We start from the raw sequence: 22,520 nt of genomic DNA, 5'->3' as shown, positions 1-22,520 counted from the left end.
CTTTTTTTAAGTTGGGCCCCACTTTTAATCCCTGCAAGCAGCCGGCCCTCTCTCAACCTGTCTATTGCAATCCGAACCAATGGAAATTTCAGTTATGCTCATATGAAAAAACCCTTCCTGCATGTGTAAGAAAATAAGTATGTAGCATGTAAAAACTTTATTAATCAGTATACAGATGTGAATACACAGACATAAAAACAGCAACAGATTTCAACATGTTTAGGGAGCTGGATGAGCCCGAGACCCAGCAGCTGATCGTGCTATGCTCCCCCTTATGAAATGTCATGACCCCCCACCCAAGAGGTCCCACCCCCACATTGTTCACCCCTGCTTCAAGTGACCTTTAAAAATCTGACCCCATGTTATTTTTAAAATATGGACTTAAGTACTTTTGCAGATTTTACTGTTAGAATGTGAAGAATATTTTCTAGGGTGTCAGTTTTAAAGTAGGGTCATATTTGGAGATGAAACTACCTTATCATCTCCTTGTAATTTCTACAATTGGGTTTAAATGCAAGCAAGACAGATTAACAGGCCTCCCTAATGACACAGCAATTCATCGCCTTATTCCTCCTACTCTGGTGACCAAGTTATAAGGCACACAAGGCACGTTCCCATTCAGCCATCTCCTGACAGTGCAAGAGCAGAGACTGAAAAGTCAGCCTCCCTCTTCTGACACTAGACACAGAGAAGGTGGCATGGGCACCTGAACAGAGAATCCTGAAATTTGCAAGACCAATACAGCAAGCCAGAAGGAAAGAATCTTACACTTTGTCCTTCAAGGAGAACAAAAGTGTTTCATATATAGTCACAGCAAGGTCAAGTTCAAGGTCTTGGTTCTTATCTTCAAGGGCCTGAGCCCAGCATATCTAAAAGACTGCTTAAAAACTCCATGATGTAGATTATGGTTGGCTACTTTGCTCCTCTGGCACTAGAGAGCTTGCTGCAACAAGGTTGAAGCTCATCACTGTGGGAGACAGAAGTTTTCTGGGGCAATCTGAGTCCGTGGAATGAACTCCTTCAGGAAATGAGGACCATTAAAACCTTACCACCTTCTGCTCCAAGTCCAAGGTGCATTTCTTTGACCTGGCCATCTCTAAAGAACACATGGCAACACATCTATTTAAAAAACAGAACAAAAAAACACCCAAACAAGATATCCATTGCATGTACTTCTGTCTCTGGGGAGAGGATGATTAAACAAACACCATGTGATAGATATTAGTCGCACTGCTTAATGCATTAGTAGTAGAAGCTCAAATACTACAGCGCTAACCATGTCATTACTTACACTGGGTAATTTTGTTCTGGAGCTCCCCCATTCAATCCTGGGGGTTGGGGAAGAGGCCAGGCTACCACACAAGTCAGAGCTCATCCAGGACTCAAAGGAAAAACCTCTAGAGCTAACCACAGATCTCTACAATCTGTACTAACGAGACAGACTTACTCAGCAGTGGGATAGAAACAGACTCACATCCCCTCTAGGTTAGGGAAGGGAATTTGTAACACACAGATCCAAAGACAGTGTAAACCATGGGAAACTCATCCCAAGTATCTGAAGCCATTCATCCCAAATGTTTCAAACAGCTCAAATTCCAGATAAGCTTCCACTTACGTGATGGCTGCCATACTGTGATTGGACCAAACACTTCCATCTTGTTACAGCCTGAGGTAAAGCACCAGGTTCGAAAGCTGAGAGCTACAGCAGATCTGTATCCTCTACGGATGAGGTACAGACGGGAACGCAAAACACACACTGGCAGCAGCCCACCTCAATACAGCCCCTCTCCCCAACTCTTGCAAACAAATCACTGTGCACAGACTAGCTCTCTACATATTTGTCATGCATTCAAGCACCATCGGAGGTAAATATTCTCATTTCAATGAATAACTGTCTCTCTCAGATGACGGGGCATGTTAAATAGCACCTCCAGAACATTCACAGAAACAAGCTGTGAACAGTGTTTGCTATAAGCTGTATGTGCACTCAGGAAAAAAATCAGATGTTGTCTATGATTAGCAAGTGCCAACAGCTAGGTTTTGTGTTTCTATTTGTGGTGCACAGTCACGTATGTCTTGGTGCACATAAAAAAGTTATTCTGCATATGAATGGAAAAAGTTTAGACGGAACATTGCCTGTGATGTTATGCCCCAGGGAAATATGATAAAGCCTATGCATAACTGGAAGATGTTTTATGCAAAATACATCTTCTGCTGAATGTATAAATTCTATTTGTGTGTGAGGATGATGCCTGTATTTGAAGTTAAAAATATGAAGTACCAACCTGTTTTACTAATCTAGCTGTAAATAGTCTCAGAGAGTAGTCATGTTAGTTCGTACCTTCACAAAACAAAAAAAGCAGTCCTGTAGCACCTTAAAGACTAGCAATATTATTTATTATGTGATGAGATTTTTGTGGGACACACCCACTTCTTCAGATCTGGAGAATAACTGATTGCTGAGAAAAAAAGTATTTTAAAACGACAGAAAAAACCCCTGATGAATCAGCGAGATAGTGGGGAAGGGGGCACGGGGAAGAGAAGAGAAGAGAAAAATACCTCTGCAAAAACCTCTTCCTACAGACAGCCACCCAACCTCAGGAAATTTCTCAGTAACAACCACACACCATGCCACAGAAATACTAATCCTGGAATGTTTCCTTGCAACAAACCCTGTTGCAATTCTGTCTACATAATTACACTGGAGACATCATCACTGGACTTAACTACGTCAGTCACACGATCAGGGTCTCATATTTCTGCACTTCTGCTAATGTGATATATGCCATTTTGTGCCAGCAATGCCCCTCTGCCATGTATATTGGATAAACTGGACAATCGCTTCACCAAAGAATGAATGGACACAAATAAGACATTAGGAATCTGATTACACATAAACTGGCAAGTGAGCATTTCAACTTGGCAGGACACACTACTGAAGGCTTAATGGTGTGAGTTTTAAAACAAAGGCCATGTCCACACTAGCCCAAAGCTTCGAAATGGCCATGCAAATGGTCATTTCAAAGACTACTAATGAGGCGCTGAAATGCATATTCAGCACCTCATTAGCATGCCGCCAGCTGCGGCTTTCCAAAATTGCCGCTTTTCACTGTCACATATTTGCAGCAGGTAGGAATAAGGGGATTTTGAAGTTCCCGTGGTCCTTTCGAAAAGGACCCCATTTGGACAAGCCGCGCGGCAGCAAAGAGCGGCAATTTTGAAGAGCTGGGGCCGGTGGCATGCTAATGAGGTACTGAATATGCATTTCAGTGCCTCATTCAGTGCCTCATTCAGTGGCCATTTGCATGGCTATTTTGAAGACTTGGGCTAGTATAGACATAGCCAAAGAGATTGTACCACCCGCTTACAAAATCAAAACAAAAGCAGTCAAGTAGCACTTTAAAGACTAGCAAAATAATTTATTAGGTGAGCTTTCGTGGGACAGACCCACTCCTTCAGACCATAGCTAGACCAGACCAGACTCAATATTTAAGACACAGAGAACCAAAAACAGTGAGCAAGGAGGACAAATCAGAAAAAGATAATCTAGGTGAGCACATCAGAGAGCGGAGGGGTGGGGGGGAAGGTCAAGAATTAGATTGAGCCAAGTATGCAGACGAGCCCCTTTAGTGACTCAAAGTTCCCATCACGATTTAAACCATGTGTTAATGTGTCGAATTTGAATATAAAAGCCAGCTCGGCTGCTTCTCTTTCCAGAACGGTACGATAATTCTTCTTCAGTAACACCCCCCCTAAAGGTATGTGTGTTAGTGAAGAAGAATTATCACACCATTCTGGAAAGAGAAGCAGCCGAGCTGGCTTTTATATTCAAATTTGACACATTAACACACAGTTTAAATCGTGATGGGAACTTTCTGAGTCACTATAGGGGCTCGTCTGCATACTTGGCTCAATCTAATTCTTGACCTTTCCCCCAACCCTCCACTATCTGATTTGCGCACCTTGATTATCTTTTTCTGATTTGTCCTCCTTGCTTACTGTTTTTGGTTCTCTGTGCCTTAAATATTGAGTCTGTTCTGGTCTGGCTATGGTCTGAAGAAGTGGGTCTGTCCCACGAAAGCTCACCTCATAAACTATTTTGCTAGTCTTTAAAGTGCTACTTGACTGCTTTTTTATCTGAATTGGAATTTATCTTCAAGTTTGATACCTCTCACCATGGACTCAACAAAGATCTTAACTATTTTATGCATTACATCATATGTATTTCCAGCACAGCACTATCTCCAAATCTGAAGAAGTGGGTCTGTCCCACAAAAGCTCATCACCTCATAAATTATTTTGTTAGTCTTTAAAGTGCTACCTGGCTGCTTTTTTGTTCTGTTAGGATGCAGACTAACACAGTGACCTCTCTGTTATTATGCATTACAGGGACAATTTCCCCACCTTTGATATTCGAAGTGATGGCAGACATCCCACTTAACAGACACTTGCAGAGGTCCCCTCCCCACATCTAACTGATTTGTCAGGTTTTCTTCTTTCATTTTTTTTCTATCTTTTTAAAATTCTTTTTGTTTCAGTTATCAGTCATTCTCCAGATCTGAAGAAGTGGGTCTGTCCCATGAAAGCTCATCTCTCATAAATAATATTGTCAGTCTTTAAGGTGCTACAGAATTCCTTTTTTGTTTTGTAATCTAGCTGTGTTAAGTGATGGCCAATAGAAGTAATCATGGAGCTTAATGGCCCAGTACTTGGGAGAATGATCTGTGAATAGTCTTGTTCTTCATGAACAACAAAAAGTCTTGTGGCACCTTATACACTAACAGATATTTTGCAGCATAAGCTTTCATGGGCAAAGACCCACTTCATCAGATGCATGAGTGGGGGGGGGGGGTTTCAGAGGGGTATTTAAAGAGTGGGGTCCCAGTAGAGGGGGAGGGCCAGAGCTGACAAGGTCTACTTTGCAAGGTGGAAATGGCCAAGTATCCACAGTACTTATCAAAAGAGGAAAAAACAAGTCAGATCAGACAGGGGGATGTGAGCCACTGTCAGCATCTAATGGGGAGCTATCAACACCCAAAGCTTGTTCTTCGGTAAGACTGGAGGATGCTTGGTCCTGCCAAGACATGTCGGGAGATAACCTGAGGCTGAAACCCATTTTGAATGCTGTACTTTTCCAATGATAAAGTGGAAAGTTTGAATAAAAAAGACTCCTGCCTTTGGCAACAGTAACCAACCAATAGATACTGCTGCCAGATGCCAGGAGATCCCTGCTTACTACCCAAAGTAACTGCCGGAAACAGCTAAAAACATACCGAAGGGATGATCAGGCCCAAGTCAGGAAGCTTTCCAGCTTGTGAGAAAAGATTACTGGAACTACTGCAGGGTTAGAAATTGAATGTAACTAGTTTGTTAGAATACTAGACTTAATGGGTGTGCATTTTATTTTTCTTAATAAATTACTTGATCTGTCCACTATTACTTACAACCACTTAAATCCTACTTTTTATACCTAATAAAATCACTTATATTTATTAATAAAGCCAGTGTAAATAACTGTTGACTGGTGGTGGGGAGGAGGCATGCAATAGCTGTGCATGTCTCTCTTTCATTGAGGGAGGGGGGAGAACAATTTTATGAGCTTTCTCTGTATAAAACTATTCAAAGTTAAGCTGGATTTATCTGTGGTTCTGGTCCCACTGGGGCTGAACATCTGGTGCTGTGACAAGTCCCTTTGACTGATCCTTCCCAGAGCTGAGCTGATCCCCATGTCTGTGTTACTCTTCTGTGCCAGTGCTGGAGGAGATGAGAGAGTCTGGCTCAGCAGGGCAGGGCAGTGGGGCACCCAGAGGGCAGGTACGTAGGCTCAGTGGTATTTCAGCAAATCAAGTGACAGTCTCAAGGGGATCTCTGTGACCGAACCTGCCACCCAGACCTGAAAAGATCTGTTTTTGGTAAGACAAGCAGCACACTGTTGATAATGATTACCTGGAGAATTGTCCTTGAATTCTTTTGTGGGAATTAAAAATGGAAAAGTGGTTCTTGTAAAATAAATAAATAAATAAAATTAAAAATTTAAAACATTAAACTGAAAATTACATTTGAGGTAAATGAATGTAATTTTGTTAAATTTTCCTCAAATACTCTTTGAAGGACCGTGAAAACGTTGTGTGTAAAAAACCATGCCTGAGACTACAATGTGAGGAAATAAAGTGTTCCAAAGCTAATCCCTTGTTAGTATTCAGCAGTCAAATACATGGACGCCTCTCTGTTTCCTCTGTTTTTCCTGTTCTTCATCTGACAATGTGGCTGAAGTCTGAGACAGAGAACACGAGTTTTTAATGTTCAGCAAATAAGTACATAGACACAAGGAGATTGCTAAATGTAAAAGGCCAGATGCTCAGATTGTGTAGGCAGGCACAACTGATTTCAACTAATTTACACCAGCTGAAAATCTAGCCCAGCTGGCAATTGTATCTTTATCAAATGGAAGAGATGGTTGATGGTTGTATCTCTCTTTGTAGAGTTTATAAAGGGCATTAACAACAACCAACTTCAAGCAGAGAGACAATTACAAGGGTAAGGTAAAAATAACTAGGCCTGTGTCAAATAATATTGAAAGAAAAAGAGACTATCAGGAATTATAAACTAACAACACGACAGTATTACAGGAAACCAATCTATTATATGTCATTGCATTTATTTTTCACAAAAATGTGGTGCTTGCACAAAAGGCCTGATCGTGCATCTGCACTTGTAGATCTGCAGCAAGCTCTGGGCACAAACATTAACAGCTAGAGGTTTAGCTGCCTGTTTGCACCCCATATGAAATAGAGAAATGTAAATCTTAAAAGAGCGCAGATTGGCTCTGAGACTGAACATTTCATTTGGATGCCTTTTTGTCATAGCACTTTCCCCCATCGCAAGTGTTTCCATGACAGGAAATAACATATACCCTAGTAAGATGTGTATTTGCAGGCCAAGTCCTTGAACAGAGTCATGGAACTAATATCTCAGATGGGATAAAGCAGAACCTCAAATTCCAGTAGTCCTGAACTTTGGCGAAGCCAAGATACAGATGTGGCTCTTGATAGTCGTCCTGTCTCCATAATGAACCAAACAAAAAGCTTGGGCCTAACACTCCTCAACTTTATGACGGTTTGAACAAGACAGAAAAAATAATTCACATGCCTTACTATACATGAAGAGTCATTTCAGCAAAAGACAAGAAAAAGACACACAAAAAGAATAACTGAATGATGCTTCATGTCCCAGTTCTTTCGAAGTCTGTGTTTACTCAGCTTTCTGTGCCGCTTGAAGAATGAAGCCCTATACCAGGGTGGGCAATAATTTTTGATGGGGGGGGCCCACACCAAGGTTTTGGTAAGTGGTCAAGGGCTGCGCTTATCTATAGAGGAGAGTGCTGGGTCTGGGATGGTGGTTGGGTGCAGAAAGGAGCTTGGGTTGGGGGACTGGGATGCTGGAGAGAGTGGCAGGGTCTGAGAGGACATTTGGGTGAAGGAGGAGGTTGTGACCTGGGACAGTGGCTTGGGAGGTAGGGTCTGGATACGGAAGAAGATTCTGGCCTGGGGAAGGGAGATGGAAGGGGGTGCACGGTCTGGGAGGGAGTTGTGACCTGAGGGAGAACAGGTACAGAGGGTTTGGTTGGTGACCTGGGGCAGAGAGTTGGGGGGGTGGGAGGGGCTGGAGTGCCAGAGGCTGGGCGTCCCTCACCTAGGCAGCTCCCAGCCAGAGGCCATCTGAGGCAGGCTCCCTACCTGCTGCAGCCCCAGATTAGTCAAGCCTGCCTCATGTGGCTCTTTGCTCCAGATGCCAAGGGATGGGGGTGGCTTTGCATGTTGCTCCTGCCCCCCGAGAAAGATCTCTGAGCTCCTATGGGCCAGAAAGTGGCCAATGGGAGCTGAGTGATTTTTGCTGCTGGTTGAGGGCAGCACAGGAAGCCTCTCCCTCCCGCTGGGGTCCTGAGCAGAGAACTACTTGGAGCTTACTGGCTTCCTGCTGTGCATCTGAGGGTCCCAGTGGGGTGAACCATGGGCCATATCTTGCCACCCCTGGCAGGGAGCTGTGAACCTTTAAATTTCTTCTTAAACGGAAAGCCCCCAATTTACTACTGTGATGGAGCATGAGGCTTATGGTTCAGTAAACAGAGCGAGAAAAAACAGTCATCAAAATGAATGGGAAAATGGCATTCCACACAGGATATTTTTAATGCTAAAAATATCTGTTATATTTTCAACCCAGGAAAATTACCTGTTCTCTCTCTTATGGTTTTCATCCTAACTGATTGCTAGAACACCAGAAACAAATCATGCCAGAGGAGTCATGTTACTGGAGTAAACTGAAGTTAGCTTAGAAATGTGTCACAATTACCAAAGTTGCATAGTGTGACAGGTTTTGGCCATGCACCAAACAAACCCACCTTGATTTGACAAGATTCGGGCAATCACCCAGCTCACCTGGGGTGAAGGACCAAGGCAGAATCACTTGCATCATAGTGGGAACATTTGGTTTAAATGCTATTATGTGATGGTGATTTTCTCTGAAACGTGGTTCTGCAGTGCCTAGATTTATACAGCATACAACCGCCAGGAGCACAAACATTTTGTTCTCTTCCCACATGACGTATAATTTATCTCTGGCCCAATAGCTTAATAGTGGCACTCTGAACTGTGGTTGAACTCCCAGTAGTCACTGTTCTGAACTACTGAAGGCACATTCAAATTTTAGCAAGGAAATAAAAAGAAGAAATAAACAAACAAACAAAAAGAACAAGAAAAAAATGGAAGACTCACTGCTTTTAAAATGCTGACAGCTTCTTTGCTGAGCCAGACTGGGTAGAGCACATCATCATGAAGGATGGATTCAAAGAGATCATCTTCATTGTCAGCTTCAAAAGGAGGTTGTCCAGCCATCATTTCATACATCAAAACACCCAAAGCCCACCAGTCTACCGAGGGACCATATTCTAACTCTTGGAGGATCTGTCAGGGAAATAGAGGTCAGATTTAACAGGCAATAGAGGGATACTTTCTGATGCAGTTTCAGTGATTAGACCTGAGATACTTGTCCTCTTACAGTACCTCAGAGAGGCCAAGTCCTGTTTACTTCAGAAGGAAGCAGGCTTGCGCTATTACCTGTGCAGCTCCTATTAGTATGAATCCTATGGTGAAGTTTCAGTGTGTTGCACTGAAAACCAACATGTAGGAACACTCTTGGAAGTATTAACCAAGTTTATTGTGCTGTCTAAACCAAGTCACGACAGGGAAAAGTCTAATGTGTATGCAAAAAAATGGTGGCAAATGCGAAATAAGAGCATAATTACCATTTTGGGCCAAACCAATGGTCCATCTAGTCTGTATGTTATCTCTGACAGTGGCCATTACCAGAGCTTCAGGAGGAACATACAGAGCAGGGCACATGTAGTGACCTGCCTCCACCTTCCTTTCTTTGCTTCTGAAAGTCAGAGGTTTAAAGTCACCCCAACCATGGGGCTGCACCATTGCCCATCTTGGCTAATAGCCATTGAAGGACCTATCCTCCATGAATTTGCTAAGGTCTGTTTTGAATCTAATTATACTTCTTATCATCAAAAGATCCAATGGCAATGAGTTCCACAGGTTAACTCTGCATTGTGTGAAAAATACTACTTCTTGTTTTAAATCTGTATTAAATCTGCTGCATGTTAATTTTATCAGGTGATGCTTAGTTTTTTTGTATCATGGAAAAGGGTAAATACCATTTCTCTATTCATTTTTCCCATATAATTTATATGTTTATAGACATATACAATATCTCTCCATCATCTAATCTTTTTAGCCTCTCCTCATATGGAAGCCATTCCATCCCCTTTATCACCTTTGGTGCACTTAACTGAACTTTACACAGTTACACTATATCCATTTTAAGATCAGATGACCAGAAAGGGACACAATGTTCAAGTGTGGGTGTATCATGGAGTTACAGAATACCATTATAATATTTTCTCTCTCAATCTCTATCTTGCCTAATAGTTCCTAACATTCTGTTAGCCTTTTTGACCACTGCTATATGTTGAGCTGAACTTTTCAGATGCCAAGATATTTTTCTAGCATGATAACAACTAATTCAGAACCCATCCTTCTATTGTCCCTATCTTGAATGCTATACACAATCGATTTAGTTGATACTGCACAGAAATTTGCTTAGATTTATAATGGCCCTTTCAGTGTGACTACTAGAATCTAAAAGCATTCTCCTTTAAGGATTCAGCATCAGCTCCACTGAGTTCCACATAATTGTAGGCTTTGCTTTAATTATCTTTGCTTCTTGGAAAAGCTGGCAGGTTTCCTACTTGTAATGGCAGCAAGTTTTAATGTGCAATGCAACAAGTCCAACTTTGCAGCAGACACCTCAGGTGGGTTAGAGTAATTGATCATAATATTCCAGGGTTACTTTTATTCAAGGAAGATGCTTAATTGTTGGCTTTAGTCCAATGGAAATGAGTCTGCAGTTTGACTACAAAGAATGAGCACAAAAAGATGACTGTTTAAAAGAAAAGGTATCGTGATCCCAGGCTGAGAGCTGGAAGGGAAGCCACAATACATACACTCAAAGGTTATGAAGAGTTATAGCTGGAATCTTTTGGGCATGGATATTGTATTTCTTTCCAGTGAATGCTGCACACATAAAACCAATCCATTGTTAATATAAGCACAGGTATCAATTTAAGACTTGAGTCATAGTGGTTGGATACAGATCTGAATGTCCCTCAAATGTGTAAATGGCTGGGCACTGTGTTTTGGTTTAGGATATTATAGAAATACAGTACATTATAGGAATGCCAGCTGCAAAGATGTCCTCAGAACCGGAGTTCTCCAAGGTCTGGTGAGAGAATGGTTTGTGGATTTCATAATTTTTGCTTTGTCATCCTGCCAATCAAAAGTAAAATGAAAGATGCACTGATGACTGAAGACAGCAAAAGCAGTAGGAACACATGAGGAAAAGGAATGGTGAGAAGCAAGCAAAAAGGGAAAATGGAAGTACTGCCACCTTCAACAGGCCCACATTTTCCTCTGAAAATATCGAGGAGTTTATTATTGTATTCTTATTTAGTAAAGATTTATAAAATAATGTACAAAGCACATCACTAGAAAAAAGAATCGGAAAAGAAATAATGTTCACAAAGCCAAACGTTACACAAACTCATTTTGCTTTTCTTTTCTTACAGGAGTACCTTCTCAAACTGCATGAGGAGTTTAGTGATAATTTTAAAATGAGTTACTTTGCTTTTAGACTTACCAGTAGTTAATGTCCTCTAGTGCTAAAAATGCACATTTACACTTCAGCCTCACTTTAAAAAAATGCTGATATCGCTTTTTTGCCCGGCATCCTTAGCACAAATGCAATATGTGTGAGATACAGGACAAAATTTTCAAGAATTGGAGATGCAACTAAGCTGGCCAAATCCATACAGCACCGGTTTTGCTCACACCAATGCCAGCATTTCTAAGGGGATCTATGTAAATGGTGCTGGCTCAGCTTAGGCATTGATCACTGAAAATGTATCCATGGTATTAAAATCTAGGTAGCCAAAAATAGCATATTGCAATGTCACCTTTTTTAAAATCCAAATAGCTCCCATTATATGAATATAAGTTATCTCCTCTGATATACATCGTAAATCCATACATGCATATTTCCCATTCAATTTAGATGAACAGAGGAGTCTATTACATTTCACTAAACAGTACTTAAAGAAGAGAAGAATGTTACTTCCATAAAGGTGTAACACAATATGATACCCACAAGGAATGTATGACATGGCTATTTTGACATATGGAATGACTACTCAATCTAAAGGAAAGCTAGCACTGAATGTGAAAATATCCAGTGGGAAAACATAATCCACTAATGAAAGAATGACAGATAACTGGCTACCAGCAAACCTAAACAATTTACGAGAGAATAGCTATCAAATAGTACAGGAAACTTTTAAAATCAAGGTTGCAATAGAAATTAAGTACAGACTCACCGACATTGCCTCTCCTTTGCACACAAAAGGCCAGATTTTGCTAACTAGTGATGCTGAGTAGGTGCTTATACCTTGATGAGATGTACACATTTCAAGAGGATTATTTAAGTAGTGCAGATGACAGAATACGGCCCACCTTTTCTATCTTGCACATACAACAGATACAGTTATCCATGTGTGCCAGAGTTGATTAGGATTACTGGTATTATTTGTACTTGAAATCTGGTATAAAAAGTACCTCTGGAGCTATGTAGTCTGGTGTTCCACAAAATGTAGTGGTTGTTACTCCATTCAGAATCCCTTCTTTACACATTCCAAAATCTGCCAGCTTGCAATGACCCTCCGCATCCAGAAGAATATTGTCCAGTTTCAGGTCTCTGGAATAATAAAAATGTATAAGATTCCATCTTGAACCCTTTCTCACAAACTGCAAAATATTTTGACTACCTGGCCCCCATTTCACCCAGGAACTACAGAAAAGCACAAATAGGCCAGTGCACAGCAAAATCAACCAGAATCAGCTGTTTGCTGCATACATGTAGAATTTGCAGAAGTCACTTCAGTGAAATGAGAAAACTGAGGATACTGAGCACTTTGTAGGATTAGGCCACTTAAGCTTTTGTCAGCTGCATAAAAGGACAACTCTGAAGCCCAGCCCAGCTGAACTGAGTATATGACAAATGGACCCTTTACAATTCCCAAGCATGGTCTTGGTCATTTTATACTCCATTATGCCTAAGGCCCTGTCTGAACAAAGGAGATTCACAGTGGACAAAGTCTACCAATGACTTTACGCTGGGGCCAAACTCTAATCTCGATCTGTTGTAACAGTGCAGAACAAGGCTTATGCTAGTGATGATTACCTGGGCAAATTACCTGGCTACAATAAACCCTGCTTTGCACCACTGTAATCTGTCTGCATTAGGAGTCTACACTGGAGTGTGCATCAGTATAAATTCCTTAATGTAAACAGGAGTGAAGAAAAATAGAAGCAGTCATTTAGCAGTCCAGGATCAGCCTGTTGCTCCAGTCATAGTCCTTTGCCATGGGAAAAGAGACAGCAAACTATTAGTCCAGTTTGACCCCATTGAGAAGTTTTTGCTGTGCTGGAGGACTCCTCCAGAGGAAGGCTTTGTTTTTTCTTTGTGCTGCTGGAGTGGTACAAAGGGTCAGAGCAGGCTGGGGATCTGGCCTCAAACACTGGCAAGAAGTTACCATTGCCAAAGGCTAGCAATGATCCATAACCCATCTCCCAAACTTTAAGGCAAAATATAAATACATAATCTTTTCAGCTGAATGTGCACACAGAACAGACTATCATGCAAAGTATTTTTGAGTAAAAAAAGTACACATTGCTCCAGCACTCAAACACCTCTGACAGCCAGCCTGTTGATTGCGCTTGAAGGAAAACTTTGCAATTTAAAAAATAGGTATATTTTTCAGTACCACGAGCAACAGAATTCTTAGTGCTCCGAGCCTTGCAATACTTCATTATTTTCTTTTACTAAAAGCTGTTCAGAAACAATCTCACAGGAATATAGCACATTCATTGTTAAAGAGCAGCACAGCACATCCGAGCAGCTGGTTTCTAATCATTCTTAGCATGAATGTGTTTATGTCAAAAATACCCAACTCTGTTACTAGATTGGGAGGGGTTGAAAACAAGTTGAGAAAGGGATATCCACCTTTCCTGTCTTGCACAGTATTTATACTTTTTCTAAAAATAACATTGATGATTATCTCATGAGTTAAAACTGTGGATACTGTGCACCATTAATTTACATGGCACTTGGCTCAGGTTGGACCGAACGGTAGCAAAACACTTGAATGAAAAAGTAGATAAGTAAAGAAATAAGTTGGTTAAAAATAACAAAAAAGATAAGTCAAAATGTTTTTGCTTAGAGGAGCATTCTACAATTTGATTTATTATTATTTAGTCAGTTAGAAGTATACAAAACTTAAAAAAGTGTCTGTCTGGGTTCTGAAGACCATACATTAAAAATACAAGACAACAAATACAGCCAAATGACAACAACCTCCCCTCCCTGCAAACAGCAGCCTTTCCTAAGACAAGGAAAGAACAAAATCGCACTCCAGATTCCCACTGTACCAAACACTCAGCTGGAAGCACCTAAACTAAAACACACTGGTAGTATCATTAAGCTACATTTTGGCAATACTTATATAATCCATATGCCTAATAGGGAGATATCTCTTTAAGATAACTGTGTGTAGGAGGGTCGGGGGTAAGTTGTGTCTGGGTCATTCTTGCTAGGCAGATTTACCACAGCCCATTCAGAAATTTTTGGAATTGGGTGTGGTAGCTTGGGCTCTGCTCCTATTAGCTCCCTGTTGCTGAGGTCAGACTCCATGAGGGCAAGCAGTCAGGGCAGCTGCTATACAAAGGTCCTGTGGGAGTTGGGAGAAGCTGAACCCAAGAGCAGAGAGCAAGCTGCTGTCCCTCACCCTGAAGCACTTTGCAGCAGGTTAGTGGTATTATTAACTCTACCGCAAGAGAAGGGTGGCCTCTGTTAATTACAGAGAGAGGAACTGGGAGGGAAAAATAATTAATTCAATTTTAATTATATACTTTGAATGTTGTTTGATTTAGCCAAATTGTTTCAACTAATTTGATTCACCAACTTTTCTTTAAATGTGATAATGGGGGAAGAGTCATTTATATTTTGCTATTCTCAGTTTTGTATTTCTTTCATAACAGGTTTTTATTTTTTTCATTTTACTTCCATACTCTTAGGAAAGTGGTGGGTTGATCGTTAGTGGACTGGCTAACTGTGATTTCAGCAGAGGAAGAGTCTTCATGGATTCCAGGTGAAGTCTCCTGGAGAAAGGGGTCTGCAAGGTGGCAAAGTTTGCAGACAACACTAAACTACTCAAGACAGTTAAGACCAAAGCACTCGGTGAAGAACTTCAAAGGGATCTCACAAAACTGAGCGACTGGGCAACAAAATGGCAAATGAAATTTAATGTGGATAAATGTAAAGTAATACACGCTGGAAAAAATAACCCCAACTATACATACAGTCTGATGGGGGCTAATTTCGCTACAAATCTTCAGGAAAGAGATCTTGGAGTCACTGTGGATAGTTCTCTGAAAACATCTATGCAATGTGTAGAGGCAGTCAGAAAAGCAAACAGATGTTAGGAATCATTAAAAATGGGAGAAAGAATAAGATGGAGAATTATTTTATTGCTCCTGTATAAATCCATGGTATGCTCATACCTTCAATATTGAGTGCAGTTGTGGCCACCTCATCTCAAAAAAGATATATTGGCATCAGAAAAGGTTCTTAAAAGAGCAACTAAAATGATTGGGGTTTGGAACAGGTCCCATATGAAGAGATATTAAAGAGACTGGGAATTTTCGGTTTAGAAAAGGGGAGACTAAGGGGAGATATGATAGAGGTATATAAAATTATGAGTGGTGTGGAGAAAGTGAACAAGGAAAGATTATTTACTTGTTCCCATAATATCAGAACTAGAGGACACCACATGGAATTAATGGGCAGCAGGTTTAAAACAAATAAAAGGAAGTTCTTCACACACTGCACAGTCAACCTGTGGAACTCCTCACCAGAGGAAGCTGTGAAGGCTAGGACTATAACAGAGTTTAAAAAAGAGCTAGATAAATTCATGGAGGTTAGGTCCATTAATGGTTATTAGCCAGAAGGGGTAAGGAATGGTGTCCTTAGCCTTTGTTTGTCAAAAGCTGGAGATGGATGACAGGAGAGTTCACTTGATCGTTACCTGTTCGGTCCACCCTCTGGGGTACCTGGTACTGGTCACTGTCGACAGACAGGATACTGGGCTAGATGGGCTTTTGGTCTGACCCAGTATGACCGTTCTTACGTTCTAATGACTGTGACAAGAAAATGGAGGGAAGATGTTGCTTTTGACTCAGCAGATTGTATAGAATTGTAACAGAGAGAAAGCTGTGCTAGTCTATATACTACCAAAACAAAAAAGCAGTAAAGTAGCACTTTAAAGACAAGCAGAATAATTTATCAGGTGTGCTTTCGTGGGACAGACCCACTTCTTCAGACCATAGCCATACCAGAACAGACTCAATATTGGTTCTCTACGCCTTAAATATTGAGTCTGTTCTGGTATGGCTATGGTCTGAAGAAGTGGGTCTGTCCCACAAAAGCTCATCACCTAATACATTATTTTGTTAGTCTTTAAAGTGCTACTGGACTGCTTTTTTGTATAGAATTGGTGATCCAAGACTAAGGCAAAGGCTTCACTGGCATCTTCACTGGAAAGTCACATGTTGCACTGAAGGGCTTAAATTCAGCACAAAAATAAAACCACCACCAGTATTTTTTTTTGCACTAGTGCTTTTGTTCTGATGTGCCAGTGGAGAATCAATTTTTTGGGGGCTAACTGCTCTCTAGAGCTGTTCCACAATGCGAAGTGGAGTGGCTGTTCTTTGAAATTCATCAGTCCTGCCTGCAGGTAAACACTGTTTCCTTATAGCTCTGTTTTGACAGCTCGTGCTGTCCCTGCTCCAGGACAGAAAACAAATCATTCTTGTAAAACGCTCCTGATGCTTCCCACAGTGCAAACGAATGGAGGCAGACAGAATGCGCTGTGCAGAATCAGGGCAGGAGGTGTCTCTCCTTCCCGCAGCCTCAGGCCTGGTTGCTATCACACACACATACCAACTCCCATCACAAGCCTGATTTGCTTTGTGTTCTTGAGCAGGGCACAGTGGGATAGCTATCTCCGTGTTCTCCCATCGTGGGTGATGCAAGTATTGCATATGTAAAAGTGGTCTGACCCCAGTGGAAAACAATGGGAACACAAACCAGCACTTTTCTATCACCAACAAAACTCTCAGCAAAATAACCCCAAAAACAAAAACAAAAACCAACCTCTGCAAGTGTAGACATAGCTGAACTAAGACTGTAGAAGGGCAATGAAGTGAACTGTAGCCCACCCACAGGTAATATTTGCAGAATTGATGGCCTCATTCCTAGTCAAATCACCCCTGTGACAGGTTGGGTCACAGAGAATCCCTTCAGATGGTCACCTGATGGGCAGTTCATACCACTGAGTCTACTTACCTGGCCTCTAAGGCGCTGCACAATCCCAACCTGCTGACCCAGAACCTCTGGTTTCCCCCTGGCAAATGCACAGAATGTGGGATCACAACAACACAGACATTGTGTGCAGCTCAGGTCTGGGAAGCCTCAGTCACAGGGACTTGACACAGCTTGAGAGGGACCAGAACCCCAGATAAATCCCACTTACTCTGCAAAGTTTTATACAGAGCAAGGTCGTAAGATGTTCACTACTTTTATCACAGCAAGAGAGATATGCACAACTGTGTCTCCCCGGTGACAATTATTTATACATGGCTTATTAAAAAACAAAGCAAAAAAGCAGTCAAGTAGCACTTTAAAGACTAACAAAATAATTTATTTTATTAGTCTTTAAAGTGCTACTTGACTGCTTTTTTGTTTTGATAGTATACAGACTAGCACGGCTTTCTCTCTGTTACTAAAAAACAAAAGTGATTTTATTAACTATAGAAAGGATTTAAGTGGTTGCAAGTTATAATAAACAGCTCACAATACGTTACAAAGCTAAATAAAACAAAATACACAAACTAAACTTAATATTCTAAGAAACTTGTTATGTGCAATTTCTTACCCTAAGCAAGGTTCTAATAATCTTTTCTTACAAGCTAGGCAGCGTCCTAGCTTGGGCATGATCCCACCCTCTATTCAATCTTAAATGTTTCCAGCAGTCATCTAGGTGGTAAGCAGTGTGCGTCCTTGTGTCTGGCTTCCTGCCTGTAAATAGAGTTTGCCCAAGGCAGGAATGATTTGTGTTCCATTTCAACCTTTTGCATCCCCAACGAAAAGTACTACATCCAAAAAAGTTCGAGCAGATGACCTGGACACATGTATTGTCAGCATCAACCATAGCCCAGGTTTACTGGAAAAGCAAGATTATTCACAGATTTTAGTCATGAGTGCAGGCCATTAAGTTCCTTAAGTACTACTAATAGACTTCATTAGCACATTGAGGTATATAAACTGGTTTATGCTTCATATTTTTAACTTCAAATTTAGGAATGATACATGCACACAAATAGAATATACACATTCAGGGGATCAGAGGCTCTCCAATCATGAGTTACATGTCCCATTTTGCATAAAACATATTTGAGTTATGCACATTCATATTCAAAACATACTTCCATAAAAATACTGGGGCACAATATCACAACCTCAACCTTCTTCAGCATGTATCGAGCACCCCCATCCGCTCACAACCCAGTTGTCCAAGAAATAAAGGCAAATTCACAAGACTTGAGATTTAACTTCATGAATCTGGTCTATGCTTTCTGAAAGAAATCTGCCCCTTCTTGTGTCCCTACACTCACAGGGATCACATGAATTAATCCCCTGGGCACCAACTCTTCTCAGTTCAGGCAGAATTGTTCCACTCTGTTGGCAACTATAAAGAGACCAGCCCCACAACCACAAAAGGGCCTCCAGGGAAGACCACAAATTCTAATGTCCCAATAAGTTTAAGCACCCTCCTGAGTGCGTTTCAGGACCACACTGGAAAAAAAGCCCCCCCCGGGAACAAACAACAGCAGCAACAAATCATCCTCCCACATGAACCCTTTCAACTCTGTGGTCATCCATTTCCACTCACCATCCTTGGCAAGCCCCAATTACAGAACTTCCCATTGTCATAGAAAGGTCACAAATACTTACCAGCTCAATCCAACCCCCTGCCAATGGGATCGGATAAATAAAACAAAAGAGCTAACTCCAAAACCCACACGCGTTCCATAAAACGCTGCTTCTGTCTGAGTCACAAGTGCTGACCACACACAAAGATATGTGTTTAGACAGGAGAGTGACATCATTTAGTAGATCTAAAAGAGAGAAGCTGACTGGTGAAGAGGGAGAATGTCTACTGTGTGCAAATGCTCTGACAAGAGTTGTGAAATCATTTACATTCAAGGCTGAGCTAATAAATGGCTCAGCTACATCACCAAAACTACTGTCAGGAAATGAAATCTAGAAAAAAAGATGAAGAGGTATTCACTATCCCAGGGATCAAGGGGTTCTGAAATTGTGGGTTGGGGCCTCAGAGTCAGTTGTGACCCAATTTTAATGGTGTTTCCAAGACTGCTGTTGGTCCTGGGCCCTGGTAAATCTGAGCTCCACCATCCAGGGCTCAGGTTACATGCTCCCAACCCTGGGAAGAAGCCCACATGCTTTAGTCTCCCAGCGTGGGGTGACGGGGTTTGGGTGGGCTCAGTTCTCAGTCTCCCACTCCTGGGATCACATGTAATTTTTGTTATCAGAAGTGGGTCATGGTGCAATGAAGTTTGAGAACCGCTAAATGGAAAACACTCCTAGAAAGCCATAGAACACAACAGCACCAGGCTGCTGTGGGTTGGAGAGGCGTAATGGTGCAGTCCTTTGTTTCATTTGCTTACGGGTAGAAAGACATGTGGATAGTGAATCTAAGAAGGGGCAGGCAAGCTGGCCAATGGGAGCAGTGAGAACTGTGCAGGGGGTGGAAGCAGCGTGTGAAATCTTTCTCCTAGCACAAGGTGCTGAGGGGCACGAGGCCCAGGAGCTTGCTGCTTTGAGTGGCCTGTAGCTGTTGCCTGCCTGAAATCCCACTGGGCTGCTAGCCAAGAGCTGCCTAGGTAACTGCCTTCCAGCCAGAGCCTGAATCTGGCACCCCACCCGCTTCTGCACTCCAAGGTCACCACATCCTCCTGCACTGGATCACAACACAAATATTCTGTGTCCTCCCACCACCACCCCAGGTCACAACTCCCTCCCAGACTCCGTATCACCTCCTGCACTCCTCCCCCAGACCAGAATCCTCTCTCGCACTCACACATCCTCCCCAACCCTGCACCCCACTCCCCTGCTCCAGGTCATCACCCCCTCCCACTCCCAAACTCTCAGACCCCACACCCTCTGCTGCACCCCAGTCTCCTACCTTGAGCTCCCTTGCACCCACACCCTATCCCAGACCCCTAACCTTCCCTAGATAAGTGCAGTCCTGACCACTTACCAAAATCGTGGCGTGGCGCTGCATCAATAATTATTACGCACCCCTGCTCTAAGATAGCTAACAGGAAGACTCCGAAGACATCAAAACTGGATGATACCATTAACATCATACAAGTTAAATCTATCTGCAAATATGGATGCAATGTTTCTTGTAGCTTTCTTAACCCATTTATATTTAAATGATTGGAGCTCATTGCTGGACAAGCTACAGTATGTGAGTTATCATTAAATGGAGGATCCCTGAGACACAAAGGAAAAATAAAAATATCTTAAGATAGAATTCAACATCTCTTATAATCATGTAAAGGACAGTTAAATAAAAAACGAATCCACTTACTCATGGTGCCCAGCCGGGAAAATCCATTTACAGGAGTGTGTGTGAGACATCCAGATTTCCACTGTCTAATCGTCCCAGTCTTCCTAGGATTATGTCCCAGGAAATACCCTCTCTCATGCCATGCTAGGCTAATGCCTAATTTAGCCTATGCCTTTTCTTAATGTATATATATCCCTAATCTTATCTGAATTTCCACAACCCACTTATATTGAGGGCCACCAATTCCTACAGGTTTATCAATCATTTCATACTTATTATCATTTACAACAATAGTTGCTACAGCACTGCTCTTGTTAAGACTTGTGACCTGTGATTTACACTTATTAAAATACCAAAAATACCAATAACTAATATTTTTTATTTCTTACCTCATCATACTTAAGTTATTTATAGTTCAGACTTGTGACCTGTGGTTTGTTGTCTGTCATTTACTTATGTCAAGATACACTTAGGCCTTTCTACTTATCCTTACTGTAAGTACAGGTTCCTAGGCTTCCAAGGTCAATACCTGCATTACAGCAGGAGCCAAATATGAGACTGAAGTCCTCAATGGACTTAAAATTTTCAAATCACAACAAATCCACTATGTACTATGCAAGTGATGCATGCCCTGTGCTGCAGGGGAATGTGAAAAACGCACAGGATTTGTGCGAATCTGAGCAGGGGAAAAATTTCTTCATGATCCCAAATATGAAACACTTTGCCTGACTGACACATCCCAGGACTGCATCAGCCTTTTTCACAACCACATTACCCTGGCATCTCAGTTATCTTGTGATCAACCAATAAATCCAGGTCTTACTCTTCTGCTGTTCTCAACTGTTAAGTCCCCAGCTCACAGCAAAAATTCTTGTTGTTCGTTCTGAAGTGCATGACCTTGGTTATTGAAATACTAAGTTTCATTCCATTTCTATCACTCCATTTTTCAAGGTCACCCTCTCACTTGAACCTCACCAAAGGAAGTTCTGGGACCCCCCTTCCATATAATCAGAACGAAAGGTGGAGGGGGTATCACCTTTAACTACCTGGGGGAATGGGGAGGCACTGCCGTGCTCGGGGTGTCACTACGGGCTCCCTGGGTTCCACTCCTTCCAGTGGCATAGAGCTCCCCACCACACACCTTGCCTTTGGGCCCACAGTGGTTGTTGCCCCCACTGCTGTTCACAGCTAGAATAGCCAAATGAAAATCTGTCAAGGCTGCAAGACCTTCTGTACCTGAAACTACCAGGGGAGTATTTGGTTAAGTTATAGTTGCCACGCTTTAAAAAACAAATAGTTATGCAAGTCTGAGAAAAGAAACTCAAGTGACTAAATGGACATACAGTAAGAGAGCTTGTTAGCCTCAAGCACTTAACTCTGTGACACTCAGAAAAGGTGAAGAAACAAAGTGGCTATGTCTCCACTTGCATTCCTTTTTTGAAAGAGGAATGAAAATGAAGGAAATAAAAAATGCAAATGAAGCGCTGATTTACATATCCCACACTTCAATTGCATAATCTCTTTTCAAGAGAGATTCTTTCGAAAGAAGAAGAGCAGTGTAGATGTGGCTCTTTCGAAAATAGAAAGAAATTAGGAATTAGGGTTCTTTTGAAAATGGGGTTTATTTTCAAAAGAGCCCCATCTACACTACTTTTTTCTTTTGAAAGAATCTCTTTCAAAAAGAGATTATGAAAATGAGCACAAGATATGTAAATCAGGACTTACTTTTCATTTTTGATTTCCTTCATTTGCATTCCTCTTTCAAAAGGAATGCAAGTGTAGACGTCGCCAGTGAGTATAACAGAAAAGAGAAGTCAAGAAGCATATATTCGCAGCATACAGGACTCAATAAAGAAATTACAAGCAAGTAAAGAGCATCCCCTGAGGACAAGAATTCAGAAGAGAGACTGACCACCCCACTGAAGAAGTGCCTTTTTTATTCCTTAGAAAAATAACAACGTACTCTTGGTGTTTTGATTAGCTGTGGATCGTATTTTCCTAAAGAATGTTGTCTTTAACCATGTGAAAAATGTGTACGTATGTGCTTGCATGTGGCTGAGGTTTGAGAGTATGTGTACTAACCAGACAATGGTGAGGCCCTGTTACCCATCTTCCCTCTTATTATTCTATACCCATG

General features: G+C 41.6%; 1 protein-coding gene across 1 annotated transcript in view; it reads right to left on the bottom strand.

Moving 5' to 3' along the window:
* The window catches only part of PRKCE (protein kinase C epsilon), a 431,830-nt gene that overhangs the window by 31,939 nt on the left and 377,371 nt on the right, over window positions 1-22,520 (bottom strand). Inside the window, exons 12-13 of the mRNA XM_074989640.1 lie at window positions 12,228-12,366; window positions 8,772-8,960 (exon numbers count right to left, since the gene is read on the bottom strand). Of these exons, the coding sequence (XP_074845741.1) occupies window positions 8,772-8,960; window positions 12,228-12,366 (328 nt within the window). The remainder of the gene's footprint in view (window positions 1-8,771; window positions 8,961-12,227; window positions 12,367-22,520) is intronic.

This window comes from Carettochelys insculpta, chromosome 3 (genome assembly GCF_033958435.1).
Source record: "Carettochelys insculpta isolate YL-2023 chromosome 3, ASM3395843v1, whole genome shotgun sequence".
NCBI classification, from domain to species: domain Eukaryota; kingdom Metazoa; phylum Chordata; order Testudines; family Carettochelyidae; genus Carettochelys; species Carettochelys insculpta.
The sequence above is the reverse complement of the archived record's forward strand: the minus strand, read 5'-3'. Positions and strand labels throughout refer to the sequence as shown.